General features: G+C 49.3%; 9 protein-coding genes and 1 non-coding gene across 10 annotated transcripts; 4 read left to right on the top strand and 6 right to left on the bottom strand.

Moving 5' to 3' along the window:
- Positions 1 to 873: 873 nt before the first annotated feature.
- BC939DRAFT_246108 (uncharacterized protein) lies at positions 874 to 2,688 on the top strand. Its single transcript, XM_051550959.1, has 3 exons — positions 874 to 1,099; positions 1,224 to 1,852; positions 1,976 to 2,688. The coding sequence occupies exons 1-3, from the start codon at positions 964 to 966 to the stop codon at positions 2,639 to 2,641; spliced, it is 1,431 nt and encodes a 476-aa protein (XP_051409727.1). The 5' UTR covers positions 874 to 963; the 3' UTR covers positions 2,642 to 2,688.
- Positions 2,689 to 3,640: 952 nt separating this feature from the next.
- On the bottom strand, positions 3,641 to 5,104 carry BC939DRAFT_399957 (fatty acid desaturase-domain-containing protein; the record flags this gene model as incomplete). The annotated part of the gene is made up of 1 exon (XM_051552509.1): positions 3,641 to 5,104. One exon carries the CDS (start codon positions 5,102 to 5,104, stop codon positions 3,641 to 3,643), a length of 1,464 nt encoding a protein of 487 aa, XP_051409726.1.
- A 5,249-nt stretch (positions 5,105 to 10,353) lies between these two features.
- BC939DRAFT_t136 lies at positions 10,354 to 10,425 on the top strand. The gene has a single exon. It is a non-coding gene; the product is annotated as a tRNA-Asp (tRNA).
- A 729-nt stretch (positions 10,426 to 11,154) lies between these two features.
- Positions 11,155 to 11,942, top strand: BC939DRAFT_479255 (uncharacterized protein; the record flags this gene model as incomplete). The annotated part of the gene is made up of 2 exons (XM_051558832.1): positions 11,155 to 11,323; positions 11,437 to 11,942. 2 exons carry the CDS (start codon positions 11,155 to 11,157, stop codon positions 11,940 to 11,942), a joined length of 675 nt encoding a protein of 224 aa, XP_051409725.1.
- A 1,048-nt stretch (positions 11,943 to 12,990) lies between these two features.
- Positions 12,991 to 14,823, bottom strand: BC939DRAFT_246050 (uncharacterized protein). Its single transcript, XM_051550958.1, has 3 exons — positions 13,901 to 14,823; positions 13,702 to 13,790; positions 12,991 to 13,546 (listed from the first exon to the last, which is right to left on the bottom strand). Exons 1-3 carry the CDS (start codon positions 14,573 to 14,575, stop codon positions 13,414 to 13,416), a joined length of 897 nt encoding a protein of 298 aa, XP_051409724.1. The 5' UTR covers positions 14,576 to 14,823; the 3' UTR covers positions 12,991 to 13,413.
- Positions 14,821 to 15,633, bottom strand: BC939DRAFT_246023 (uncharacterized protein). Its single transcript, XM_051550957.1, has one exon. It carries the CDS (start codon positions 15,573 to 15,575, stop codon positions 15,072 to 15,074), a length of 504 nt encoding a protein of 167 aa, XP_051409723.1. The 5' UTR covers positions 15,576 to 15,633; the 3' UTR covers positions 14,821 to 15,071.
- A 439-nt stretch (positions 15,634 to 16,072) lies between these two features.
- BC939DRAFT_399919 (MBOAT, membrane-bound O-acyltransferase family-domain-containing protein) lies at positions 16,073 to 18,043 on the bottom strand (the record flags this gene model as incomplete). The annotated part of the gene is made up of 4 exons (XM_051552507.1): positions 16,073 to 16,451; positions 16,557 to 16,778; positions 16,889 to 17,410; positions 17,541 to 18,043. 4 exons carry the CDS (start codon positions 18,041 to 18,043, stop codon positions 16,073 to 16,075), a joined length of 1,626 nt encoding a protein of 541 aa, XP_051409722.1.
- Positions 18,044 to 21,300: 3,257 nt separating this feature from the next.
- BC939DRAFT_458979 (uncharacterized protein) lies at positions 21,301 to 22,248 on the bottom strand. The gene is made up of 2 exons (XM_051556676.1): positions 21,942 to 22,248; positions 21,301 to 21,782 (listed from the first exon to the last, which is right to left on the bottom strand). Exons 1-2 carry the CDS (start codon positions 22,135 to 22,137, stop codon positions 21,427 to 21,429), a joined length of 552 nt encoding a protein of 183 aa, XP_051409721.1. The 5' UTR covers positions 22,138 to 22,248; the 3' UTR covers positions 21,301 to 21,426.
- A 301-nt stretch (positions 22,249 to 22,549) lies between these two features.
- BC939DRAFT_458978 (uncharacterized protein) lies at positions 22,550 to 23,903 on the top strand. The gene has a single exon (XM_051556675.1). The coding sequence runs from the start codon at positions 22,700 to 22,702 to the stop codon at positions 23,816 to 23,818; it is 1,119 nt and encodes a 372-aa protein (XP_051409720.1). The 5' UTR covers positions 22,550 to 22,699; the 3' UTR covers positions 23,819 to 23,903.
- A 49-nt stretch (positions 23,904 to 23,952) lies between these two features.
- Positions 23,953 to 26,650, bottom strand: BC939DRAFT_458974 (uncharacterized protein). The gene is made up of 4 exons (XM_051556674.1): positions 26,463 to 26,650; positions 26,221 to 26,341; positions 24,708 to 26,092; positions 23,953 to 24,593 (listed from the first exon to the last, which is right to left on the bottom strand). The coding sequence occupies exons 1-4, from the start codon at positions 26,638 to 26,640 to the stop codon at positions 24,025 to 24,027; spliced, it is 2,253 nt and encodes a 750-aa protein (XP_051409719.1). The 5' UTR covers positions 26,641 to 26,650; the 3' UTR covers positions 23,953 to 24,024.
- Between the last annotated feature and the right edge of the window lie 30 nt (positions 26,651 to 26,680).

Here is a 26,680-nt window from a genome sequence, read left to right as displayed (position 1 = left end):
TCCACCCGCCCATTGGATTCTCTCGGGGGATTCACACGTGATGTTCTTTACTCCACCTGAAGAAAATGGGTCCACAAAGTGTTCACTTCAACAACGAAAGACCACTGCTCCGAGCCGTTGTTCATTCACACCACTTCCTTCCTTCCCATCTCATTCGTCTCTTCTTCTTTTCCTCATCTTACCTAGCCCTTTCCTTCACTTCCTTCGTTCAAATAATCATATCACCATGGCTTTCCAGAGTATGGCCTCCGGAGCAGAGTGTGGCTCCGGCTCAAACGCTATGCGCCAGTTCACAAAGCACTTTGACCAAAACACTTCGCTGCAGCGGGTAAGTCCTCTCACCCCCCTTCTCCGGGTCTTGCCCCACAGCTTCTCTTTCATGAAACTAATCGCCTTTACTGCCGGCGCTTCTTGTCGATGTTTGCCACCGATGACTCTAGGAGCGTTTCGTGAACGCACCGTCTGCGGCCGGTCCATCTATGCGAACAGCACGACCTACCATGGCCGGCGACGACCAGCAGGTAAAGTACAATCGATGGACATTACTTATTTTATTTTATTTTTTGGCCGCTTCGATCAACAGTTGTATCGCTTCCCCACCTTTTCTCTAACCTCTAGCTGTCTATCTCTTTTTTGATTCGTGATCGGTCTCCAATTAAACTTTGTCCCGTCGGGATGGTTATTAGCTCCTGAACGAGTTCTTTGAGCAACAGAAGCAGCAGGGCGATCCCGGAGCATTCAGATTCAACGACATGCATCAGGAACTGTCGGCGATCCACCATGCCCCAGGATTTGAAATGGCACCAGGTACATCACCCCGAAAATGCATACTGTGGAAAAATGGTCAACTGCGGAGTAATAGGCAGTGAACCTAACGATCGAACACGGTGCCTGATCGATTACACACTGCACAACTTTGTAGCTCTAGACCGGATACTGATAAAATGTATGCTTTAATATCTGATGTACGGTATAGGTGGAGATTGGACGCAAGAGTTCCAGACTCATCAGCCACCCGGTGCTCGTCTCTTTGAGCTGAGTCCCGAAGAAGAGGCCGCCTTCTCGGCTGCGTTTCAACAGCACCAAGCTCCTCCACATGGTAAAGCCTTTGTGTACTTTGAAATTTCTTTTTTTCTTTTTCTTTTATCAATAAGAACAATCGTTTATTGAAGAACAAGACCGCTGATCGCAGAATTATCTTTATTTTCGCCTCTTTACAACAGAATGGCAGGAAGAGTTTATGCAGCGCGAGCATGTGGTTGGCGAAATGCCCCCAGAATTCGAAGCTGCTTTCCAAAAGAATTTTGACTGGGCCAATGAGTTCGCACTGGTCGAGGGCAAGGGCAAAGGAAAGGCGATCGATGCCAACAGCGCCTCATGGGAAGCCCAATTCGAGGCCGCTCAACGTGACGGCGAGGCAGCAGCGACCGCCAATCCCATCAATTTTGAAGAACATGAGCAGCTTGAGGATCTCTGGAACACTCTCAGAGATAACCTGACAGATACCGAGGACGTACAGAATATCTTGGATGACCCTTCAAGCTGGGAGAACGAGTTTTCGGATCTGAGTGCGGTCGCAGCCCCACAGCTGGGACCCTATACGTTCGAACCCAACAACCCGTACTTAACACACCCAGACCCTATGGCGGAGGGTATTCGGCTTACAGAGGAAGGCGGCTCCCTTTCGGAGGCGGCCTTGGCCTTTGAGGCTGCTGTGCAGCAGGATGAGAACAACAGTCGTGCCTGGATGATGCTTGGAAATGTTCAAGCCCAGAACGAGAAGGAGGAGCCCGCGATCCGAGCTTTGGAAAAGGCCGTCCAGGTCGATGCCAACAACTTGGATGCATACATGGTAAGGAACTATATGTCGGATTTACCTATTTTTCATTGTCCCCGATTTCGTCTTCTATTGCTCGATAAACTAAACGTTTTTTTTTTTTTTTTTTTTTTTTTTGCTGTAACTGTTGTATATTAGAATCTTGCTGTCAGCTACACGAATGAAGGATACGACCACCAGGCATACCTGACACTAGAGCGCTGGCTGGCAACCAAATACCCGGATATTGTAGCAGCAAACCCTGCACCAACCACATCAATCAGCTCATGGGAGACCCACGCACGTGTGACCGATTTGTACCTGCAGGCCGTCCGGAATGGATCCTCAGGAGCCGACATGGACGCTGATCTTCAAGTCGGACTTGGCGTGCTGTTCTATGGCAGTGGCGAGTATGAGAAGGCCGTTGACTGTTTCGTGGCAGGGCTCAAGGTCCGCCCAGGCGATTATCTGCTTTGGAACCGATTGGGAGCCACATTGGCCAACAGTGGACGGAGCGAGGATGCGATTGAGGCGTATCACAAGGCGCTAGAGATCAAGCCGTCGTTCGTTCGTGCGCGGTACAACCTGGGCGTGTCATGCATCAACATTGGATGCCATAAGGAGGCTGCAGAGCACTTGCTGGGCGCCTTGAGCATGCATCAGGCCGATGGCGAAGGAAACGGACAGGGCGGATCTGTCAATGTGAGCGGAAATCTTTGGGAGACTCTCCGTCGCACTTTCATGATGATGGACCGCAGTGATTTGGCAGAGCGCGCGGTCGTCGGCGCGGACATTAACCAGTTCCGCGGCGAGTTTGAGTTCTAGAGAAGGAAGGAGGTGCGGATGGTGTGGTCTTTGATAGACATATATACACGCGGAAAAACATACATACACATATACACACATGCCACACCCTTGACTAGTGCCAAACACATCGCTTTGGCAGCTCTTGTAAAGTAGCAATATAAAAATATAAAAATGGAATAACTTGCTCAATCGGTAATAAGTGCAATGATGGTCGTCAGCTGCAGAATCCAATGTTCTCGCACTATGATGGATAGAGATGTCCTCAATACACTTCATGATAGATAGATAACTGCCTTTCCTGCCCTTTTTATTTTATTTAGTACTAATACTAGTGAATAAAGGGGATGAAGGCGAGGATGAGCAGAAGAATGTGCAACGAGAAAGGGAGGAAGATTCGAAATGGGTATAGTGACAGAAAATGCTTTAGAAGGAAGGAGAGCAAAAAAGAAAAAAGAAAAAGGAAATAGGGCGTGGGACAGTCTGACCATCCCGCCTGTCCATCTTTTCTTTTCTTCCGGGGGACAAGATAGGCAGCAGGACTAGCGATAGAGGGAGTGCAAGCAAACGAGACTATCAGGAAGGCGAGAGATGAAGTTGCGCAATTTCTCTTCCGGCTGAGATGTATAATTGAGCCGTGCCGCGCCCAACAAGTCCGTCGGGGCTAGTCATGGTTTCCAGTCGATCCCGATCTGTTTCTCTCCCTGCGGCAGTGCCCTTATTGTTGTGTCGTGTGTTGTGCGCCGCCACTCTCCGCCCCCCATTCCATCCAATGCTTCTCTGTTTCGTTTTCGGTCTATGGGAATTCTGTCCGGCTCGCTGGGTAAAAATAGATGCCGACAAGCCCGGCTGTTCCAGTTTGAGTTTTCTTTTTCTGTTCTCGTTGCTTGGCATCACAGAGTAATTCCTTGAGAAATGATGATGAAAGATGGTGTATATATTTTCAAAGACTTTGGTATAGAACACCGGCAGGGGTCAGTCTATGAAAGAAAAGCAAAAAGAAACGATCCCCTCCCAACTCTATTTGTCCTTGTTGGTCTCCGGAAGGACGATTCTTTGGGCCTCAACGTACTCCTTGGCCTCATGCTTGGCAACCTCCATGAAGAAGCCAACCTGGTCCGCAACGTCCTTGAGCGCCGAGTATACGATCTGGTTGCCCTTCGCAAAGCCGTGAATGTGATAGGTCAATCCGACTTCATCACAAAACTCTTTTACGTAAGGCTGCGCCGCGCGAAGATTGTGCCGGGGCATACGCGGGAAGAGATGGTGGATGGCCTGGAACTGCAGTCCTCCATGGAACCAGTCGAGCCATGTGGGGCAGTCGACATCCATGGTCGTGCGCAACATCTTGGCTGCGAACGACTCTGTATCTCCAAGTTCCTCGGTCGACATGCCAAAATGTGAGAGCGTGATCTGGACGTGGAGCATGAACGTGAACATGTGGGAGATGAAGACGTAGGCAATGATCATGTTCCAGGTCGGCAATTGCTTGAGGAAATACGGGTACCAGATCCAGTAGATCGTCAGACCGAAAATCTCCTGCTTGCGGTATGGGTAGTTGGGCTCCTTGGCCAGGAACATCATCGACTGGACATAGAGGTTGAAGCGACCCATCATCATGATCGGATAGTAAAGATAGTGCTGGTACGACACAAAGAACTGAGCGACGCGGTCAAAGACCATCTCTTTTTGATGGTAGGTCGAGAAGAATCCCTGGAAGATGCGGGTCGTGACAGCAAAGAAGGGAAGGTGCTGGATATCGGGGTCGTGGATGGGGTGGTTGGTGACAATGTGGTGGACGTAATGCGACTTTTTCCACCAGCCGATTGAGAGACCGCCTAAGAAGTCTGCGAGGAAGATGCCGATGCCATTGTCGATTTGAAGGTTGTGGCTAATGGAATTGTGGCCGGCATCGTGGGCAAAGAATGAGATCTGGTGCCAGAACATGGCTAGACAGAGGGCTGAGGCCATGTAGTGCATGGTGCAGGTGCCGTAGATGTTGAGGACGATCGCCATAGTGAACAGGGTCAGATACCGTGAAAATTCCCAGGCATAGTTGGTATAGTTGGTCTCGAATAGTTGCCGAGCGCGGAGACGAGACTCGAGCTGGCGATAGGCACTCGAGACCTGGGCGCTCTGGGCCTCAAAAATCTCCTCCTTGGTGCGGGTGCGCGAGCCAATGATGGGTGCGAACTCGGGGTCAGAGTCGCGGGGGAGATAATCCGCAATCTCAAAGTATTTGATCTTCTTCTCGAGCACGTAGTCGGGGTGCAGTGCCTTGACCTCGTCCGTACAGTCACGACCAATGCAATGGCGAATGGCAAGCTGGCCGCCGGGATGATGCTTGATCCACTTGTCAAGCTTGTAGACCTTCTGATTGACGACGATCAGGATCTCGCCGGCCTTGCATCTCGTCTCCAGTTGGGATCGCGAGATGACATTTTTCTTGGCCAGGGGCTCTACGTACGTTGACTCTGGTGGCATATGGTTGGCTGTATGGGATCTCAACAGGAACCAAGGGGAGGAGGAAGGAAGGAGGCGTGGGGAAAGGGAAGAGGAAACTGCTAACAGGGAACCAGTGACAAGCAGATTCGCAGCGGAAGGACGGCGAGGGATGAAGAGGATGAAGAAGAAAAAGAAGGATGAAGAGAGAAGGAGAAAGGAAGGAAAAGAAAAGAGATGAGAAAGTCGCGAAAAGAAAGAAGTGTGAAGTGAAGCAATTGACCAATGGAAAAAAAAGAAAAAGGGCGGATAAGATTAGATTGAATTGAAATGAATACTGTGGATTGAATCAGATATGGTAAAAGATAGACTAGTCCACAACTTTTATTTCCTGTATGGCTTTCGTGCGTCCAATTCCCCCATTCTTATTTCAAATAAAATTTCAAAGAGCAAAAAAAAACACCTCCTTCCCCGCTCTTCCAGGACGGATCTACCCTCAGCGCCGATGGAGGAAAGAAGGGAGAAAACGAAGGAGAAGAGAAAAGGTAAAAGAGGAAACAGCCATCGTATGTTGTATGTCTCTTCTTTGAAAGCGAAAGCATCCCGCTTGCCCAAAGTGAGGTTCATCTCAATTTTGGAACAAAACAGCCCACCCCTCAGGAAATGAAGATAGAACGAGATTGCACCACTTCGGATTGGAATGCACAGAAAAAAAAGAAGAAATAAAATATAATCTCCATTGACCAATCCAGCGTGCCTCTGCACCCGAACCCAGAACACAAAAGCCTTAGTGTTAAAGTATTAAATACAACCCCCAGCATCACTTCCGTCAACTGATATGGTCATTACTTTATTTTTTTTAGTCCGTCCGTCTGTTTGTCAAGTCGGTCATTCCCTCTTGCCCACAAGTGCTGGCCACCCACCTGCCTGAATAGCCTGCCAATTGAAGTTCATAAGCGATGACTGCACGTCCTCTTGGCATCCTTTTCTTTTCTTTTCATATGAAAAGGGGTGGTCAAAAAGGAGGAGCGATGGCCAACTGAAAGTGGGATGACAATCCCTGCAATGGTCCATTTACATCGCCCACTAGTCTACCTCTCCCTTGTTGTACTACATCGCGTATAACGTATAACGTCCCGGGTAGGGTCTCTATCCTCCCCAACCTCTCTATTCCTTGTGCCTTTCGTGCTTGTTTCTCCACCTAAGTAGCAGCTGGTTGGCTCAAAAAACGAAAGAAAGAAAAATGTCCATTGCGGGAATTGGCTCGTCTCAGCGTATAGTAGAGTATGTGTTCTCCACCTTACAGCAAAAGCGTGCCTCTAAGTCACACCCTGTTCCCACACCTGGCTTTCCTGTATTCTTCTCCTCCAACCTACCTCTGTGCTACCATCTACAACTGTAACAAGAAACAACAAAGCAACATGCCGCCTAAGAGCTTTTGCTCTATTCCTGTCTTTGCGCGCCTTTCGATTCGTAGGCCCACCTCGCCCTTCTGGGATTTCCAAATTGCAACGTGCACCACTGTATTTCAATCGGACCAATCGACCAATGAAAGAATTTTGAGGGTACCTTTCAAGGTTCCACTCATGCATAGACTATAAATTCAGGCACAGTTCCATGCCACTTGCTCTAGAAGCGCTATTCTAATCTTTGTGTAGCAGTGGCGATATCGAACGATGTTTCGGACATGAGTTCCCATATGTTTCATTCGGTGACCCGGAGATGTCTCTGTGCCGCTGGCCTTTTATCCACCTGAACGTAAATGGACGAACGCCGAACATCGGCATTCGACAAATCGATGAGAGATTGGATAAAGGAGACTGTGTGCAAAAAAAAAAAAAAAGAAAGGGACAAGGGGCAAGGGACAAGGGATAAGGGATAAGATACGAGGGACAAGGCACAGGGACAAAAACGGAGAGCTGCTTCCCACACTCCAACGTGGGCAGCTCTGTTCAGGAATACGCCATCACAGGCCGAACTTTGGGCGCAGCATAAAGTAATCTAGCTACTCCATAAACGATAGCTTAGTCCCAACCCATTATGCATAACCTTTCAGAATACCAGAATATCCAGCTGCTGTGTTCGCTTTCATTTTCAATTTGCAATCCCAGCATCTATCGAATACGCCCATTGACCTGCGTCAAGTTGAAGAATTAATAATTGGTGAACATGCACCCAGATACCAACAAGTGAAGAGAGTCCAGCGAGCTCGCTCATGAAGCGAGGAGTGAGCATGCTAGCCTTTTTACTTATATTGTCCGCATGGCTTTTTAAGAAATGCTAAGCTCATGTAAAAAAAAAAAAAAAAAAAAAAAAGCAGGCTTCAGATTTTTTGCCACCATTTTTTTTTTTTTTGCCTTGACCTGCCTGGTCAACAGGCTGCAGCCCGAAAAAAATCTCAGAGGTCATTGAACGGGTGCTCAACTAAGTCGGTCGGAATGGGTGACCATCCTAATCATTAAGCTGAGCACAGCAGACGATTCAACATCGTTTGCTTGGATATTCCGAGCCATGCTCTTTTTTTTTTTTTTATTAACGAGAACCCCCATAGACATGGGACTTATTAACTATGGTTTGAAGGAGTCCTACAGGTGGCACCATGATTTGAAATGTCACGCACAGTTTGCAACACACAGTGCAGACCTGGACTTGAGAAGGATACTGAAGCTGCAGTCCACGGTACGGCACCATTATCAGTGGACATTGCAGCATCGAACGAGGACCTACATCAAGGATTGGCGGTCGGTAGCATGGGCGCCGACGCTGCGGATCCTACACGATAATAACCCGCCAAAGCGCTTATACACCAGTCTGGAAGACTGTCGTTTACGTTCGCACAGGATCAAGAAGTTGCATGGAGATTTGCCGACATTGCAGGCGATGAAGAAACGACATCCAGATACTCACCAAACGGATATATGTCGTAGGTGTGAAAGGGAAGCAGAGACGAACGATCATCTTTGGCGTTGTTCAGCTACCTTGTGCGACCAGCGACAAGAGTGGAGGGATGCGGTGGAGGAGGTGGAGTCGAATGGATATCGTGCATGGAGACAGGCAGTGCGAAAATGGGAACAGGAGAGAGAGGAGGCCGAACGGAAGGACAAGCCCTTCACTGCGACTTGTCCCAACTTCTCGGCAACAGGAACGAACGCTATCTGGGAGTCAATGCAGTAGATTCAGGGGACGGCGGAAAGACGAGGGGCATATCACGTTGCGGAAGGAGAAGTACCGGAGAGTGAGGCAGATTGGGAGGTCAAGGAGTTATACCGAGGTTTGGTGCCAACGAGACTCATTGAGACCTGGAAGCAGCTATTTACCACCACCAAGTGGATTGCGACGATCATGGTGACAAAGTTCGTGAGCAGGATCGAAGAGTTTGGCAGGACCAAGATATGGAACAAACGATGCGAGGACACTGTCGCCTGGGAAAAGTCAGTTGGAATCACCTTTATGAGCAAACGCGCCGGAGGACGCAACGGTGATCGGGGACGCCAACGTAGTGTTGGTGATTTCTCTGATTTGAAAGGGAGACGGTTACTTGCAGCGGGGATCCAGGAAGGTAGACGGACTGCGGATTATAGGGTGCTGCAGCATTGTTTGGGGCGAGGGAAGTTGGACATAATGGAGGGTTTATTCGGTTTAAAAACAACTTTATTAACATTGGATCTGGATTAGGAGACGTGTATCGCGCAACAGGTCACGTAGGAGTTAGGTTAGGCTAGCTATGCGACATGGGTTATGAATTTGACGCCTCAAGCCAACATAGTTGGTAAGGGATGCGGCTCTGCCGTGCATGGAAGGCATCTATGGCTTCAAGGCCTTTGCGGACCATGCGTCGCGTGCTCATGGGGATTTATGTTAATAAAAAAAAAAAAAAGGAGTCCTACAGCTGGGACAGAAAATAAGCAGCGTACTGCCCGCCCCGACTAGTGCCGCGACGGATCCTTGGTTTCATAATTTACAACCGCATGAGTGCCGTGCCAAAGGCTCCTGCTCCCTACGTGGCCTGTTGTCCCACAAGGATATGTGGGATTTCACAAATTGCGCGTATTTTTCTACGCACAATTTTTTTTTTTTTTTTATAACAACTTGTCTCTCGAGTCAATTGACTCTGCGAATCTATCAGACTAACTAGCAAAGATCTACTATCGCTGTCCTCACCACCAAAGCGGAACCGATCCACAGTCGCCAGTTGACAGGTCACATTCCCCGGGCCTGCCCCTAGGGCCTGCGCAACAATTGCCACACCTCATCAGTGTGTTAAAAGCTGAAAACACCTTGTTACAAGAAGGGTATCTTCCCCATCCCCTCCATGGTTGTCAACCGCCTCCTCCCTTTCAGGCAATCCAGCAGCGTCCGATCCGCTGCGTCTGGGTCAAGCACGGGGCCAGGGCAGCTCCCGTTTACATGGTCAGCGAGTAATGCACCACACGGACATTGGTCATCGTCGCTAATGTATCCATACCCATCACTCCAGTCCCCTCTCGGTCCCTTGTATGGAGTTCGTTTCATCTTGGCTGTGATCCCCCATTCTCGCTCTCGAGCAATGGTGGCCTTGCAGCGTGGTTTCCAGATCAGCTCCGTAGCTTTCTCCTCAATAAAGCCGACGAACTTGTGAATGACCTGGCGCGCAATCGACGATGGCGAGGTAAATAGACTGCCCCACTCCTTGATAAGGCTGACGGGTGTGATGCCACGGCATAAATCGCTGATGCTCCAGGTCAGATCCGGAGAGCGGTCATAATACTCGTCGCCTTTGAGCATTGATCGGGTCCCGGCGATACAGGATAGACCTCGGATGTGGGTCTCGTTGTTAGGACAAACCCATCGAATGGGTTTCGGTGCAGCAGCGGTGGCTCCAGCGCGGATCCTATCACGCTCTTGCTGCTTCTTGCTGTTCTTGTTGTATTCGGTCGTTGCAGCTCGTCCCCACTTATCAATCTGCTGCAGCCCTTCGCGCCAGATCTCCTTGTGGACATTTCTAGTAGCACTGCACGTCCACAGGTGATGGTTGTCCTCGTCCTGAACATCGCAGACGCAGCAGACACGGTCATGATATAGACTCGGGTGGCGAGCCTTCATGGTATTCAGGGTGGGCAGCATACCATGCAGCTTCTTAATATGATGTGTCCTCTGGGACGTATCAGCAGCACTGCTGAAGAACGTGTGCACAGAGCGCTTGTCGTGCACAAATTGCGTGTAAATCCACTCACGCAGGAAATCCATTTAACTTCAAATCTAATATTTAGATATAAAAATTTAGTAAAACTTGTCTATTCGACGAGCTACAATCCTTGGTAGTATAGTGGTGAGTATCTCCGCCTGTCACGCGGAAGACCGGGGTTCAATTCCCCGCCAAGGAGCGTCTTCTTTTGCTCGGATCGGTTTCCATGCATTTTTTTTTTTTCTTTTCGTTCTTGAACAAGGAACAACGCTTCGATGTTTTGTTTTCTGATGCTCATAAAGAGAGGGAGATCATTACGGAGACAGAATGGAAGAGAAAGCTTTTTTTTTTTTTAAATAAAAAACAACAAACCAGTAAAAAAAAACACGAAACAAAAGGACAGACATCTAATTCGAGGACACCATCACTTCCATGGCCTGCTCTTTTGACTTCCTAATTTAGTAGAACACCAGTCAATTCCACATCGCTCATGAACAATGCAAAATATCCTTCGCTATTGTTCTCACTCTGCTCAGAACCATACCAAGGGACTTTAACAAACAAGAATTGGATACATGCCTTCTATTTTCTCTCTGAAGTAGCGATGAAGAGGCAGACGTTTGTCTATCACATTCTCCTTTCACATACAAGAAGAATGCTTCTCCCTCTCAAATTCTATCACCACCTTGCACAATTCTACTCCGATACCTTCAGCATCCCATTACCGACAACTTCATCGCACTTCCTTTTCACTTCTACAACGCGTATCTACCCACAGATCAATACATCTGATATCCTACCAAACCCACCGCCATTAAGCGCCGTCATTAAGAGCAAATAACCAATTCTGCCATTCAAGTTGCTACGATCGAGTCAACATTCGCATGGGCAAAACGTCCGCTTCTCGGTCAAGACCAGCGCTCAGCACATGTCGCCTATGATCACCATTGATTATCAAGACCCAGCTCCAAATTCGCCGACAGAGACCTGCGGAACCCAAGTCTCACGATGGACACACCCGGTCTTTTGTCATTTGGCCATGGCCTTGGTGATTGATACAGAGATGGTTTTGGATTCGCTGGTAGAGCAAAGCACTGGTATACTACCTCAGTCCAGCCTGATTTACCACAATCTCCCAGCGCTTTGCCCTGCCAGTGAATTCAAGACCACCTCTCTGTTAATCAGCGAGGAAATGACCGTTAACCTCTAGTGGGGAAGCCCGAGAGGAAAAAACTGGAAGATCGTGGCTACAAGAGCAAGAATACAAATCAACATCCTCGTCACAGGCCTCATGTCGTCAAGTTCTTATCAAGGGTGTCCCCAATTGATGAAAAGGATTTGAAAGATCTCAAACTCACAGAGGTCTGCTCCAAAAAGTCCCCTCCGATCAACACCACCAGCATCAACAACGGCAAGCCTACCATCCAGACCATCACTTCTCAAGACAATAGCAAAGATGAAGACTTGTGTCAACGCTCAAAGGCTGGGAACCAAAGCGAACCCAAGCAGCTCAAGACCTTGTTTAATGGGACCTATAAGCTGTGTACACTACGCTTGGGTGACATCCAGGCGTGCCTTCGTCGAGCACCGAACCCTGAGGATATCAAACTTGTCTGGGAGAAACTCGATGAGACTGTCACCGTCCTTACTGTGGCATATTCGACAGAGTTAGCACTAGCTATGCTCATTCTACATTCACGTTACCCTCTAATGTAGGAATAAAAGCATCCAACGAGTGTGAGGCGTAGCTCACATCTCTCTCCCACTAAATCCTTTCCTCTATTCCACACTTACCAAGACACAGCAGTTTGCTCACCACACTCTGAGCTCCTTTATCCGTGATACGCGGATAACTGGCTTGTGGCAGCCAAGCGTTCATAACGACGTTGCTTTTTGATCCTTCGATGTCGGCTCTTTCTCTCCTTGCAGGAGAATTCGCGGGCGCCTTGTGATGCTTTGTTCACTAGTAAGAATTTAAATTTTATTTAAGAGGTTCCTTAAGCATGGACCGAGTTGAATGGCAGACAGAGGGTTGCAAACGGTCGACTGGGAGGTCAACCCTTACCTTGGAGTACCCGCCAATGGCAGCAGTAACACCCGATGGGGCATCTTACCCCGCCAATGGCAGACAGGTAAGTATGGGGATCGGCAATGCCGCATAGAACATGCACTGGCAGAGCTGTCACACCCCCACTGAGCGCGCCATCTTAATACTTGAGACACAAAGACAAGCTCTACCGCGCTGAGTGCAGCACCTCGTTGTGCCGGCCAACATGGCAAAACAGCACACCTCGCTGACAGCACTAATCCCCGCCAATGGCAGACAGGAGCTGCGCGATGAACAAGCCAGATGTCAACTTACCTTGGTACTTTTATCAATGGCATCGCGCAAGAAAAGGATGAGGACAATGATCCATTCATCGCTCCTCCTTCTTGAAAATTCACAGTCCCGCGGATCGGTTGCGCTGAACAGCAGGAAGCGCAGAGAAGAGCAAGAGAAGCTGAAAATGAAGAGGCATTTCAGGAATGTGAACGCGAGCTAGAAGACGCTTTGAAGAAACTAGGTGATATCGTTCACGAAAAAAAGAAAAGATGATGTACGCTGCAGTATTTTCAAAGTGCGGTAGCAGGACTGAAAGCTGTTGGGGCAGGGCGGGGGCAGGGCGCAAGTGCCAGTGAATAAAAATACATATTGTCAAATGAGCGCGTCTCTGTGTCAATTCACAACCCCAAATATGGCGTAGGGTCTTATTTCCAATGACTTTGATTATTTCCGCTACAAGAAATGCTTATTTTCTGTAAAAGTTTCGACCAATGGGGGAAATTTCGCGCCTATTGTCCGGGAATCGTCGGGACTAGATGACGCGCACTGTACAAGGATATTCGGAGGGGAAAGGATTGGGAAAAGTAACAAAAAATGGACTCGTAAGAGAGAGACGTTGAACGAGCCTGAGGAAAGGAAGGTTTGGAGTACATAGTGGATGGAGAGAGTGGAGAGAGAGGAAATAATGGATAGAGGGGAAGAATGGTGGGGAATGAAGTAAAGATATGACTGGACAAAGCCTTAACAAAATTCTGTAAATGGGTGCCACCACCAAGAAACAAACGAGGTAGGATGGACTATGAGCGGGCTATATATTACAAAGCGAAAGTGGGATTGTTAGGAAACACTTTCCGTTCTCTTCGTTTAAGAGGATGGAAAGGCAGCTCCAGCTCCAGCTCCAGCTCCAACTCCAACTCCAACTCCAGCGGACTGGCGCGACTTTTTGTTTCGCAGTTCAACCTGTTGTTTCTCCAGATCGGCGGCCCACAATGCAGCACTACATAAGAGATGAAAAAAGAAAGAAGGTAAAGATGGCATGTGAGTGTGAGTACGCAAGAAGTTGTATTCCATTCCAGTTATCGATTTCTATCATAAAGAAAAAGAAAAATCACGGGTCCCAAAGGTGCTCGTCCTTTGATTCTCGCGCCTTACCCTATCGTGTTCGTGAAGCCAAAGAGAATACCAATGAGCGGGATCAACTCGAGCCCCTGGGCAATCACACCGAAGGTCGTGTAATCCGACTATACGAAGCATATTCAGGAAAAGTTAATTTAGCAGACAGATCTCTTGCAGAAGAAAAAAAAAAGAAAAAAAAAAAGAAACGCCCCCGTCTTCCTTCAAAGGCTGTTACCTTTCGGCTCTTGATCCACTCCTCGCGCTCCTGTGCGGTCATCCCCTTCATATCAAAGTAACGTCGATGTACATAGTGGCTACGCGCCCTTCCATTGATATAACAGAACACAATTGGTCCTGCCACCGGAATAAAGTTCAATGGCAACGTCAACAACCACAATCCCATCCTCTGTCCGAAAAGCGAGGTGGATGCCCCAACTCGATCCAGTGCCTTATGCTGCTGGGATCCATGTGGCTTAGAACTCTCAGGCGAAGTCACTGACACCTTGATCATGCCGTTATCCGTCACCTTCGCCAGCGGTCCAATCGGCACATGATCCTTCGTCAACACGCTCTGGAACAGTCCCCTGGTCTTCTCCTTCTTGAATACCTCCCCCATAATAATCGCGACCAAGAGCGAGGATTCGCCCATGGTCAAGAACATGGTTGACCAGGTCTGGATCCCAATCCCGAGGATCTTCACGCCCGCGAGTCGTGGTAAGGCGCTGTCGATAATATTGCCGATCATACGGTTCTGGTACCGGAAGGTCAACGCGATCAAGGGCGTGATCGTTGAGACGGCTACGCCCAGCGCCCAACAGAGCGAGCGAATGAATTGGGGGCCGAGCTGGCTGATGTTCCGGGCCAGGTAGACGACACCCATGACGGGGTAGGCTGATACTGGGAGAGCCATGGTTTGTTTGGGGAGGTAAAAGGTGTAGTTGGTTGGCTGTGTGGTTGATTGGTTGGTTGTTTTTTTGCTAATTAGAGAATTGGCAGATTTGAGGTGTTAACAAAAAAGTAAGAGGCGACTGTTGGGCATGGAAGAGTCAAGAAGTTCAATAGCCTCTTGGAGGAAGAGCGAGTCTATGCGGGTCGAAGGCAGTGTCTTCCTTTCCAGTCCTGTTGCCTCCTCATCTCGAAAAGTCATTGCCGTCTAGTCATGTCCTTTCACTGTTGCTGCCTCATCCACTCATTGTCTGTTCCTGGTCCTGTGCCGTGCACTGTCCGTTCCTCGCACCGGTGTATTCAACTCTGTCCAACATGGTATCGTTTCTGTGGAGGTTCCTCTGGTGCCGTCGATGCTGTAACTTTTGCGAGGCTGCCAGTGGGAAACACGGGTCGAGGGGATCGTATATCAGATATAGGAGGGGCAAATGTGTTACTGGAGCAATTGATCACCATACGTTTTATTTGTTTGTTGCGGATCTCCAGAGTCTTGTTGTCCGAGGAACAGGAAGCGGAGGAGGAGAAGGGAGGTGAATGTGAGGAAGAAAGAAGAACAGAAAGAAGGGGATATCCAGCCAGGCTTTTAAGGCGTGTGATGATGAAGGCATGACCACCCATGACCACCTTAACCCCAGAGAAAAATAATTACATCCCACAGTGTTTGGGGGAACAAAATACCCCGAGCATGTGGACGGGCTGCTCTCAACCCCCCAAGGCCTGGCGCTTGCTGTACCCGTTCCCGTCATTCCCTGAACCGAAACGCGGTTCATCCGATCGGATGGCCATCGAAGGATGGGTCTCCAATCTGGGTGTCGCAAATGAGCGCAAAAGCATGGTCTTTGATGGAACCCGAGCAGTGACCTCAATTGCAGACAAAAAAAAAAAACATTACAACAAAATATTACCCGTCTATGATGATATCCTAGCTCAGAGAGGCGCTCGGCAGAGACCCACGTCCTCCTCATACCCACAAAACACCTTGTACACGTCCGTTTTTCGGACTACGATCTTCTCAGGATGCAGGCCATAGCACGTAGTCTGCTCAAAGAACGCGACCACCATCTGGACACCCACAGGTTCTTACTGTTCAAGGACATGTGCTGATGGAGACAAGATCCATGCTGTATATACATCGTTAATGAACGTTATGCTCACTCTTGTCCAGCTGCGTGGGATCCCACGTCTCCCTTGTTCATCGCTGTTTACCATCTGCACCTCTGTATCCTCGACAGAGAATTCGCTTCACTTGCGAGCAACGCAAAAGTACGAGACAGGCACAGAGACAGCTATTTGATCCAAAACTAGAGTACCAAAGATTCGTGCAGTTTAAGAAAATACTCTTTCGGTTTTTATGGTTTTTTTTTTTACTCTTTTGTAGGCAGGTCTAGAAATAAAAACGCACATTGCACAGCAATGTTCTGTAGACAATTCAAATACAAAAAAACATCCTCCCTTCCCTCTCTTAGGCGTAACAGTAAGCAACGCCCAGCAATGGAGGACCACAGAACATGCCCAGCCAAAAGACAGCGTTTGCGAGACGAGGCCTCTCCCTGATCAGCTTAATGTTGCCTGCCCAGATCAACGGCAACTGGAACATCTGCAGCGCAAACAGGTACAGGCGCACCTTTCTCGTCACCACCATCATCACCAGCTCATGCACACATGAGGACAGGAAGAACGTCGCAAAGGCCGCATTCTTCTTTGACAGATGGAACGACTCGATGCTAGAGTCGTACACGTGGCGGAGGAGAAAGTGGTGCACAGGCTTGTTCCACTTGCGTGCCCACTCGTCAAAACCCACGCAGTTCCACCAGTCTTCGTAAAAGCTGCGATCCGCAAACCTATTGGTAAAAAAAATAAAATAAAAAAAAAGTCAGAACACAGATAGATGACTATACTCATCGAGGGGAACGTCTCGAATGTACTTAAAGTGAGAAAAAACTTACCGACTGATTTCAGCAAAAGCGTTGCAGATGCACTCGAAAATAATATAGAAAATCATCAGGTAGTTCATCATAAAGGGTATCATGAGTAGCACCACAGCGCGCATAGGGGAGATGGTCGGATCGAACACCACTGGATAAATATAGTGCTCTGTCGTCAGGTACAGGAGGGTAAAGGTACCCAGAGTTGCCACGGACTTTTCAAAGACGTACATTGGACGGATCCTATACGTGAAAGCGGATCATGGAATGATGTTAGCTGTTTGTTGTATAAATTGCACGAAAATAACCTTCGCCTTGATTCGGATTTATAGGAGACTAGATCAAATCCATACCTGGTAGTGCGTGGGTATTGGAGCTCGTAGATCAAGGAAGGCACGAGCAAATAGTCCACAAAGTTGGCGACAGTGACATTAGCAGGCCAGAGTTCGCCATTCTGGCACCGGAGCTCATTCTTCAGTTCGTCCACTTCAGAGGCGAGCATGCTGGCGTCGAATCCTGACGGGTTTGCTGCGGGGTCCTGAAGAAGCGCAGCCGCTGCCTCCGAGGCAAGACGGTGGTGGCGGCGTCGATATACTTCTTGTTCCTGGACTGGGTCATTGGTAGGTAAGTCGTCAATGTGGTTGTCATTAGATGTATCGTTATCGGTATTGCCAGCGACTGCGCTGGCATCCATGTCGTTATCGTCCATGATTTGAATGTCGTTCCGCTTCATCTGCGCATAGGCTGATTCGATCTTCTTGAGCTGAATCTTCTTTTCGGATAGCTCTCCGTTGTAGGCGATATAGGAGTGGACCTTCATCAACATGGTGATGCAGTGGAGCGTAAAGAATCCAGACTGCACCCATGGCCAATCCCTATTAATTAAATAATCGGTTGAAACCATACAGAGGAGTGGGTTAGTCAAACAAGGTTTTTCTTGTTATCTTGCGCTGCGCTTACTTATTATGCGCCACCAAATTTCAATCAGGTGGATAGAATCCTTACCTCCAAATGGTCCAAGCAATTGCCGTCAACAGGAAGACAAGCTGCAAGCAGTGTTGAACCACCATGCCGCTGACCATGTACCGCATCCATCCCTTGGCGAACATCTTGACCAAGACAAAGGCAAACCCGGTTGAGAACACCAGTCCGAAATCGCTGATGGCGAGAATGATTGCGTCCTGTGAAAACGATGAGAAGAGCGTGCCCCCAAAGGCCTTCCCGACCCTGGTCCATTCCTCGTCAAATGTGATCAATCCGTAGGCACCCATTACAATCCAGAAGAGTGTGTGGAATCCACGGAAGGGGTCTTGGTTCTTGGTCATTGTCTCTGGATCCAGTCGAGAGGTGCGGGGCTCGAACGTGGGGCGACGCAACTTGCGTCTCCGGGTGGTGACAGTGGATGTGGTGGAGATTGTCTGGTAATTATCAACAGAGCTAGGCGTCCCTGGACTCGTGCTGGATCGGGTACTGGCGAGAGAATCAGAGCTGGGGCTGGTGGGCAACATCTTAAGCGCCTCTACTCTGCTTTGATCCCCAGTGTGATGTGGCAGCGTACTGCTGGAGCCCGAGTTGGCTGAGAGTCGCTGGATGGGCGAGGTAATGGTTGTCGTCGTCGATTCTGAAGCGGTATCCGCTGAGCTTTGACCGGACTTGATGGGGTGCGATAAGATTGATAATGATGCGGACGGAGCTAGAACTGTCGTAGGACTGGATTGCTGGGTGCTACTTGTCTCTGCGATGACAGCACGATCCCTGTCCCTGTTCTCAGGTTCTGAGCTGTTTCCTTCCTCGGCGGGTGCTGCTGAGGCGAACTTTTGATGGGCAGCCTGATGGTGGGCGACCAGCTTCTCGATCCCGCCTTTACTGTTGCGGCTCGTGTGTTTCTTGGGCAACTTGACGGTGGTAGTGGTGGTAGTGGTAGTGGTAGTGGTGTCCTCATCAAAGTCTGGATGCTCGCTTGGGAGGCCGCCCTGGCGGTCTCGACTGACGAGTTCGCGCTCTTCCTCTGAGGAGTCATCGAGGGGACGGGAGGGACGTCGCTGCGTTGGCGAGAATGAGACTGGTTCGGCGGCAGAGTCCATGGTGGGGCGAAGGCGGTCGTTGTCAGGCGGAGGTGTGAGGAGGACGTTTGCAGTCTCTGCGGCGGCCATGGGGGGGGGGGAGGTTGTTTTTTGTGGGGAAAAAGACTACTTTCGGGCGAGAAGTGAAACAGGACAAGTCAAGACAGGGCAGCAGCAAAAGAGATCAAAATGGAATGAATCAGCTAGGAATGAGGGACGAGAAGTCCAATGTGTGAAGTGTTAAAGGAAGAGACAAAGGAAAGGCGGAGGAGGAAGAGGAGAAGGGGGAAGAAGAAGGAAAGAGAGAGAGAGAGAAAAAGAGAGGAGGAAAGAAAAAGAAAAGAAGTGTGTTTGGCCCGTGTGTTGTGCGATTTGCTATTTTAAATGACATGGTAAAGTAATAGAAACATATTTTAACATTCAACACGATCCAGAACGAGCTGTAGATGCTCATGACCACCACTCACTCACCTGTCGTATGCTCAGAAATGCCTGAATGCCAAGCTAAAAATGTTTTTTTGCCAAGGGTGTCCAAGTGGAGCGTGCAAGGAAGAGCAGACCTAGTAGTAGAGCCACGTACGTGGATGGGTGTGCGAGTGCTAAATGTAGAGTGAACAGAGAGCCAAGGCCAGATATAGGATAACATATAAGAAATAGTAGTAGGGTCTACAAATGTGTAGCTAGCGAATTGAAGGGGCAAGAGTGTGTGGAGAAGATGGCTGAAATGATTAGGGGGGGGGAAGTGCTGTTATATAATCAATCACATTCCAGGCCCCCCCACGGTTACGGATCCAATACGCAGTGTCATAATGCGTGGGGTAGGTACACACCATTTGCTGCAGAAGCATATAGTTATACCCGGCGTACGAGAACACACTCCTGCCTCGAGGCAGCAACAAATGACGATGAGGAGATGATGTCGTTCCTTTGTCAGCCAGCTCAGCTCAATTCCGTAATTACCGCCCAGACAGCTAGGCGATGGCACTAAGGGCCGTTTCCGGTCCTCCTGTTTAGTGATCTTCCCAAGCGGAAACGATCTTCGGCCCCGGACATATTTTTTAGCCTACCCTCTATACTTCAAAGAGGAATTATTCGCTTCTCGGTCTCTCATTTCCGTTGACCTGTCTTTTTTATCGAAATACCGCTCATTATCTCTTGGTCCTCTTTGAATGTCATTCCTCCGTTCCTCGCTTTGGAAAGAAAACCGTGTTCTCTTAAAGCGACCTTCTGCATCGGTCACACGCACACACGCACACGAGCAGAGCAATTGACATATGAAGTAAATCACAAGAGTAAGTTGCCACTTTCGAATAATAATTCACCCATGCTATCTCTCCTCGTTCAAAAAAAAAGTCTCTCTTCTCTACTTGCGCAGCTTGTCTCTACAAGAAACTTGTCGAATGTTGAATTTAGTCCTTCCATGCGTGGGGAGAATATCTCACTACTCCAAAAATGGAAAGCGGGTGTTCCGGTGCCCCGTCGCGTCGTCGGAATGAAAAAAAAAAAAAAAAAAAAAAAAAAAAAAAAAAAAAAACATGGGTAATCTGTTATGCCATTGTCATGCTGCTGGTACCTGCGTATGATACAAGAAAAAGATCCGTCTGGAATTGATTGCGATGGATGGGTGGACTCTGAAATTTGTGTGGGTAGTGAGAGTAGAGAGAGAGAGAAAGAGAGAAAGAGAGAGAGAAGACGAAGACAAAACAAGAAATCCTGCAGATCTCTCCTTGCCATTTTTTTTGTTTTGTAACAAACACCCGCAAGCACGCTATCTATCATCGAAGGCGAATTCAATTGGATCAACATTGAGGAAGGCATGCGACAACACCTTCTGCCCCCTATCCATGGGTCCTGTGAGAGAAAACGTTTTTTTTTTTTTTTTTACAACACGCTCATCGACTATCAGACAACCATGTCCCTCCCTTTTTTTCAGGGCATTCGTAAACAACATGTGTCCAATTGCTGGATCGTGAACCGAAACTCAGCAGCGAGCCAGCCATGGGCAATGGTGCTCGGGCCATGTTCAGCTCTCGCGCCTCCTTTCCCAAACGCGTTCTTTACATATCTACAGCAGTTAAAAAGAAAAAAAAAAAAAACACGCACATACTCGCTGCAGAATTATTGCGGGCATAATTATGCATCGCATGGGACGCATTGTGTCTGTGGCCCGTGTGTCACAAAGGGCGCGGTCGCTAGGGCATTTTTAAGGTAACCCTTTCCTTTTATTCAATCGCGCTTCCAGTGCTTTGTCGCTCTAGCTGCGTCGTCGCATGTGAGTATGCACATGCGCGCCTGTTTATACCGTAGACTGCATGTCCGAGTGAAGGAGAGTTCCTGCTGGATTATTCCGCAGTTTTGCTATGCCCATTCCGTAGTAGACTACACAGTTCAATGGGCTTGCGTATGAAGGGGCACGAACCATCATCGTTCCAAGAGAGTGTATTCATTCAATTGCTCGAATATGGGATACGTTCATGCCATCTCGCGATGCTCCCCCAACTTTGATCGTCTTTAGAAGGTGAGTGATGGGGTGTCATATCGATCTTTCCACACGGAAGCTTTTCCACACATTAAACGACGTGGTTTGGTGACCCTGCGCATGCGATCAAGACTAGTGCGTTGTTGCTTCGCAGGTTCGGTTGAGGATTGTAGAAAGTGATACAAAAACGGAAGCATCCGATAAAAATGAGCTTTACTGCTCCATCTGTAAGCCTTTCCTACTTTTTCTGCTCCCTTTCAACGGACGATCGATTCTCTATCATGCGACGTGCTTACGTGATGGCAAGTATGCGTAAGTTTATTAAATAGATACATACAACAACACTGCTTTATTTGAACAGGATGAAGCGGACTCCTCTGTCGGAAATAACACCGTAGACAGTGGCGAGCAAGGCGCCGTAGCCCATCGCGGTCCTCACCGCGTGGAGCAAGCTCCAGCGGCTCAAAAGTGCCTCGGCCACGTTGTCGTTGCTCTTAGGGTCCTTCATGGTGTTGCTCTTGCCATGGATAGTGTTCTCCTCACGGATCGCAACGAGCTTCTTGTTGACGGGCATGACGGCGATGAAGGTGTAAGGCACCGACAAGGCCATGATAACGGCACTGTAAAGGTACGAGGGGTTCTTTGTCTTGTAGTACAATCCTGCATTTCCGAGGACACTGACCGCGATCGCGGATGTCTGAACGTCTATTTGGGGTCGTGTGAAAAAAGAGAGGATGTCAATTGCATGCTTTCTTTTGATCCCGCGGAATAGAACGGAAAGAGGGGAGACAAGTTATGTTTCGCTTTGTTTTGTAGCGCGTGTGTGGTGCGCACATGTGTGAGTATGTCCTGGTTGTCACTTACAGTTTCCAGCTTTGAAGGCCTCGTGCCAGATGGCGACGGAGCTGTTGGAGGAGAACTTGCGGAGCGAGGGCATGATGATGGTGCTGAAGCTGAGAGCAGTGCCGGCGTAGATGCCGAGGGAAGCGATCGCGACCACCTTGCCCGCGACGAGGGCGTTGGAGGTGTTGGCGAAGGAGTCGAACTGGAAACTGACCATGGCGGAGGAACTGGCTGCTGGTAAGGTTGAGGTGTGAAGGGGTGAAGAGAAGAAAGAAAGAAGAAAGAGAGAGAGAGAGAAGAAGGGGGGGAAGGGGGAAGAGATGAGAGCACTCGGGCGGGATAAAGTTGGCTGCAGTAATGTGATAATGCAGTGATGCGGTGGGTTGGAGTGACGAAGCTGGGAGTGTTGCCGAAGCAGGGGGATACAGCGGCACATTGGACTTCCCGGAGAATGCCCACTCGAGCAATGGATTACCCATTCAGTTTCCGTTGGACAGAATAATCGAATGTGTTTCTTTCGGGTCTGTCTCGCATCATATCCAGTCATCGCATGTCTCTGAGCCCTTATTTCCAACCAACAAAAAGCTCCCCCTTCCTCGTGTGACGGGAAAGTTCACTTCACTCTCTCACGCACCGTTTCTACCGCCCCACCACTTTCCTTCCTTCTTTCCTTCTTTCCTCTTCATTCCCTCACACAAACTTCACACACTTTTCATCCCTCGACACAGACAAGACACCCCCTCCCCACAGCGCCAGGCAACATAGCACAACACAAGAAAATGGCCTCAATAATGCCCTTCCCGAACGTGGCAGCCCACCGCAGAATGCCACACCTGCCAAATCCTCCCAAGCCTTCTCAGGAACACCTTCACCCGGAACAGCAGCAACAGCAGCAGGCCGATCATACATCGTATAACCAGGGACAGGACAATGCCTCGTCGCATCCCAGACTGATGCCAGGGCCATCTGCCCCCCAGCAGCTCCTCGAGGACGGCATCGCCCTGGACTTTCAACAGCAGCAACTGCTGAACGCCAGACCAGCCTCACCCCTCGGTCTGATGTCGCCCTCTGCCTCTACCTCGCCTGCCATGAACTCTCACGACTCCAAGCTGATAAGGTCGGCCCTCTACGATGCCTTTGGCTGTCTCTACCATCCCACGGCCCACACCAAACACTCCATGTCCACTGCTGCCGCGGCTATTCGATCTGGCGATGTCACCCCACTCATGGGCTTATCTCCAAAAGCCTCTCCGCTCCTGCGACCCAACCTAGGACCCTCCGCGCCAATCACGCCATTAGAACTGTCGGACGAGGGATCGGCTGCTGGATATTTTGCTCTGCATGTGCCCTCATCACCGTCTTCACCAGCATTGAATGGCTCCGCTTCAACAGGATCAGGATCAACAAGGCACCATGGTCACCATTACCACCACCATCACCATCACCCTCATCATCACCATCGACAGCCTCATACTTCTAGCCAGTTAAGCTCGACATTTACGTCTGAAGACCACGATGAAATGGACCTGGGAAACCGCTCCGCAACGTTTCTTTCTCAACAGTCGTCCATGGATATGACATTCAACCCTGTGGAGCATCCTGTTTTGAGCTCCCTGCAGACCCTCAGTATCACACACCCGCGTCCTCCAGAGCATTACCACCCTCATCTAGGACATGAGCTCGGCCATGATATCGTTCCGATCGATGAATCGTCAGTAACGGCTTCAAACTCGTTAGATATCCCACCACAATCATCGCAACAGCCATTACCACCATTGAACACCGCTTTGCCGCAATCATTACAGAAACCTATGGGCCATAACCCCTCAAGCCCGTTCCCAATGGACCACAGCGAACACGACTCAATATCAGGATTCGGGCAGCAGGGTCTGGTCTGACAGTCTTTATATAGCCTCATGGCAGCAAGCAACCATTGATAACTGGCTGTCAATTGGAAATAAAAGTCGAGGGACTTGTGAATGCTGCCGCACTCTTTTTTTTTTTTTTTTTTTTTTTTTTTTTTTTTGGATGTATGGATATATGGGTATATTACAAATACACGGACAATGATGGGGAGAAAGAGATGCTATAGATGTGCTTCCATTTAGATGGCCCGCCTGTCCACAGCATAGCCCAACTCCCGCTCCAATCTTTGGATCTCCTGCACTAGATCCTTCAAGGTAATGTCATCTGCCTCCCAACGCTCCGATCCTTGGTCACCTGCGAGATCCGCCCTAATCTGTTTGTCGCGTGCCACGATCTCCTCCATGCTCACAAACCTTCCCTGCATCGGTGGTGGATAGCTGTTCTTTCCCGCAACACCCACATAGTTCTCCACAGTGATGGCCGCATCGTTCGTGTTACCCATCCTTGCCACCAATTGGGACCAGTACAACGAACGAGAGACTTTACCGTTCTTGGGGTTGGGGTCCAAGAATGTGGCGTTGTCTCCTTTAAACTCGACCGATTTATGACCGAGTTTGCCTTCAAAGTGGATGACCCAGTTGGTGGCTCCAGGCGGTGATTGGAACTCGACGGATACGTCGGCTGAGCAGCGATAGACAACGTGGAATGCGCCTGACCAGCCTTGTCCGGACCCCATCCATCCGCGATTGCGCACATTAAGGTCATGGCTGTGGATGTTATCATAGAGCGTTCCTGTTGTCCACCGATCTAACAACGCAGCAGATATTCAAGAAAAAAAAAAGTCAAGCGTGTTAAAAAAAACCCCCCAACCCTATCCATCGGAAACGAACCACTTCTTCTTGTTCTTCTTGCAAAGCGCACCATGAGGCCCTGCATCGTTGTTCGCACGAATTCCGTCCGAGTCCACAAAGACGTTTGGCCCAGGAGTCTTCGACCCCGTTAGGAAGTCATGCCTTGAGTCACTCGCAAAGCATCTCTTCACAAGTCCCATATGTCCCTGAAGCATATACATGTATCGCCTTCCGCCCGCGTTCCGCAACGAGATTGGTTCCAGCATCTCACTATCCTGGATCGTTACATGTTTCGACCCCGGACCGGCCTTGACGCCCGATACAAAGTTCCTGGCCTTGATATCGGCCACCCAGCAGTGCTCGCAATGATCAACTAACACTGCAAACCACGCGTGCTGTTCGTCCAATAAATTGTCAGGGTCGTATTCCGACCAGAGCGCCATGTTCTCGACACCGACATCCGAGGGGATCGGAGTCTCGCGCTCAAAATTGTAGACGACGCTTCTGCCGTAGGCTGGGTCCATGTTCATGACCGTCGGGATATCGAGCCTCAGATACCCTGGCTGGGCGCGTTGCTCAGTTCCCAAGTCCTTGTATCCATTTTCTTCTTTAATGTCGTCGTCCTCATGGTCACCCTCACCTTTGACCACGGACTTGGTCTCAAGCATGCGGATAATGCTCGTATGGTTCCTGTCTATAACATGTCGGTGGTGCCGCGACCATCGGACACGTCTGCCACGGTGCTGGTTCCTTTTCACCCTCAGCTTCGCCTGCGGTTTCTTCTCGATCGCCATAACTTTCCTCACATATCTTAGGGTATACTGACGCGGATCCCAATTCCTGGTGCGACCCGGATCACCCGGTCTCTGCGGGATATCATCCATCCCCAGCAGATGCACCCAACTCGCCTTCGCCCGTCGTTCCAGGACCACATCGGTCCCGATCTTGAAATTCGACACATCCTGCACCGGCAACTTAGTCGTCCCCACAGGGACATACTTTTTCGCCACACGCGCGACCTGTTGGTCCAAGATCACATACGGATCCTTCGGGGACATCTCTTTACTCGCCCCATGCTTGACCAAATACTCTGGTGTGCCCTGAAACGTCGGATCCAGGACTGCGTTTATGTGAATAAAATCGTGTCGGAACTGGCCCGAGGCCATCAAGACCGTGCCGTTGGGCCCATTGCCTTCTCCCCGGAGAACGACGCCGGATTTATTGAGGATCAATGCGCCCTGGATATGGTAGATGCCTGCCTGGAGGAGGACAGCGCCACGTGTGCGGATGACGGTCTTGCGGTCACGGAGCGTGAAGGATTGGAGGGGCTGGCGTCCAACCCAGTCGATGGCGTTCTGTATACGGGCACGGTCGTTGACCTGGGGATCTGAGGAGGGATGGAGGATGATCTTGACAGGGACCTGAGGGAGCGGGACATGGCCACTGCGGTATCCTCTATGGTAAATTTCCCCCCAGCAGACATAAAAGTAATGGCGATCGATAGGTGACAATTAGCCAAAAAAAAAAAAAAAAAAAGCTGAATAAAATGAAATGCTGTGTTTGTCAAGGAATCCTGTCCTTACACTTGACTAAAGTCAGGGATGCGGTTGCCCCATTGATCCGGCGGAAAGTCTTTTGGTGGAGGATTGTAAGGGATGGCTTGTCGTGGTATTTGGTTGAGATACACTCGGGCGGCGTCTACTTCTACTCAAAATTCCAAAAAAAAAATGGCCATCCAAACGAGAAGACGAAGGAGGATTAGAAGGAAGTTGTAAAAATACAAATCATGGAAAGCATGGGCTAAGTGTGAAAGGGTGTCTCGTACTTGGTCCGCTTGGCATCGCGTCTGCAAGGGTGATATCAGCAAGGGCCTGAGCATTATCCCTTCCGTCGACTTGCTGGGCAATAGTGTGAACTGCTAGGTTGATGAGCATAAAAAAGAACAACGTGGCACGAAGCGAATAACCAACATCTAGGCTGGTTAGCCTGGAAGCCGCAACCATTGAGCTTTTTTTTTTTTTTTTTTTTTTTTTTTGAATGGAT

The sequence above is a fragment of the Gamsiella multidivaricata genome (assembly GCF_025024155.1).
Source record: "Gamsiella multidivaricata strain RSA 2152 chromosome Unknown BC939scaffold_56, whole genome shotgun sequence".
NCBI classification, from domain to species: Eukaryota; Fungi; Mortierellomycota; class Mortierellomycetes; order Mortierellales; family Mortierellaceae; genus Gamsiella; species Gamsiella multidivaricata.
Note: the sequence above shows the minus strand (reverse complement) of the source record. Positions and strands in the feature narration are given on the sequence as shown.

Excerpts from the sequence above, each read along its gene's own strand:
- BC939DRAFT_246108 (XM_051550959.1), top strand. The coding sequence starts at position 964 with ATGTACGGTATAGGTGGAGATTGGACGCAAGAGTTCCAGACTCATCAG. Across the intron at positions 1,100-1,223 it reads GCACCAAGCTCCTCCACATG|AATGGCAGGAAGAGTTTATG; the intron begins GTAAAGCCTTTG and ends TCTTTACAACAG. Across the intron at positions 1,853-1,975 it reads ACAACTTGGATGCATACATG|AATCTTGCTGTCAGCTACAC; the intron begins GTAAGGAACTAT and ends GTTGTATATTAG.
- BC939DRAFT_246050 (XM_051550958.1), bottom strand. The coding sequence starts at position 14,575 with ATGGCTCTCCCAGTATCAGCCTACCCCGTCATGGGTGTCGTCTACCTG. Across the intron at positions 13,791-13,900 it reads AGTGGATCAAGAGCCGAAAG|TCGGATTACACGACCTTCGG; the intron begins GTAACAGCCTTT and ends TGCTTCGTATAG. Across the intron at positions 13,547-13,701 it reads GGCTTCACGAACACGATAGG|TGCTGCATTGTGGGCCGCCG; the intron begins GTAAGGCGCGAG and ends TCTCTTATGTAG.
- BC939DRAFT_246023 (XM_051550957.1), bottom strand. The coding sequence starts at position 15,575 with ATGAGGAGGACGTGGGTCTCTGCCGAGCGCCTCTCTGAGCTAGGATAT.
- BC939DRAFT_458979 (XM_051556676.1), bottom strand. The coding sequence starts at position 22,137 with ATGGTCAGTTTCCAGTTCGACTCCTTCGCCAACACCTCCAACGCCCTC. Across the intron at positions 21,783-21,941 it reads GGCCTTCAAAGCTGGAAACT|ACGTTCAGACATCCGCGATC; the intron begins GTAAGTGACAAC and ends GACCCCAAATAG.
- BC939DRAFT_458978 (XM_051556675.1), top strand. The coding sequence starts at position 22,700 with ATGGCCTCAATAATGCCCTTCCCGAACGTGGCAGCCCACCGCAGAATG.
- BC939DRAFT_458974 (XM_051556674.1), bottom strand. The coding sequence starts at position 26,640 with ATGGTTGCGGCTTCCAGGCTAACCAGCCTAGATGTTGGTTATTCGCTT. Across the intron at positions 26,342-26,462 it reads CGCGATGCCAAGCGGACCAA|AAGTAGACGCCGCCCGAGTG; the intron begins GTACGAGACACC and ends AATTTTGAGTAG. Across the intron at positions 26,093-26,220 it reads ATCCCTGACTTTAGTCAAGT|AGGATACCGCAGTGGCCATG; the intron begins GTAAGGACAGGA and ends AATTTACCATAG.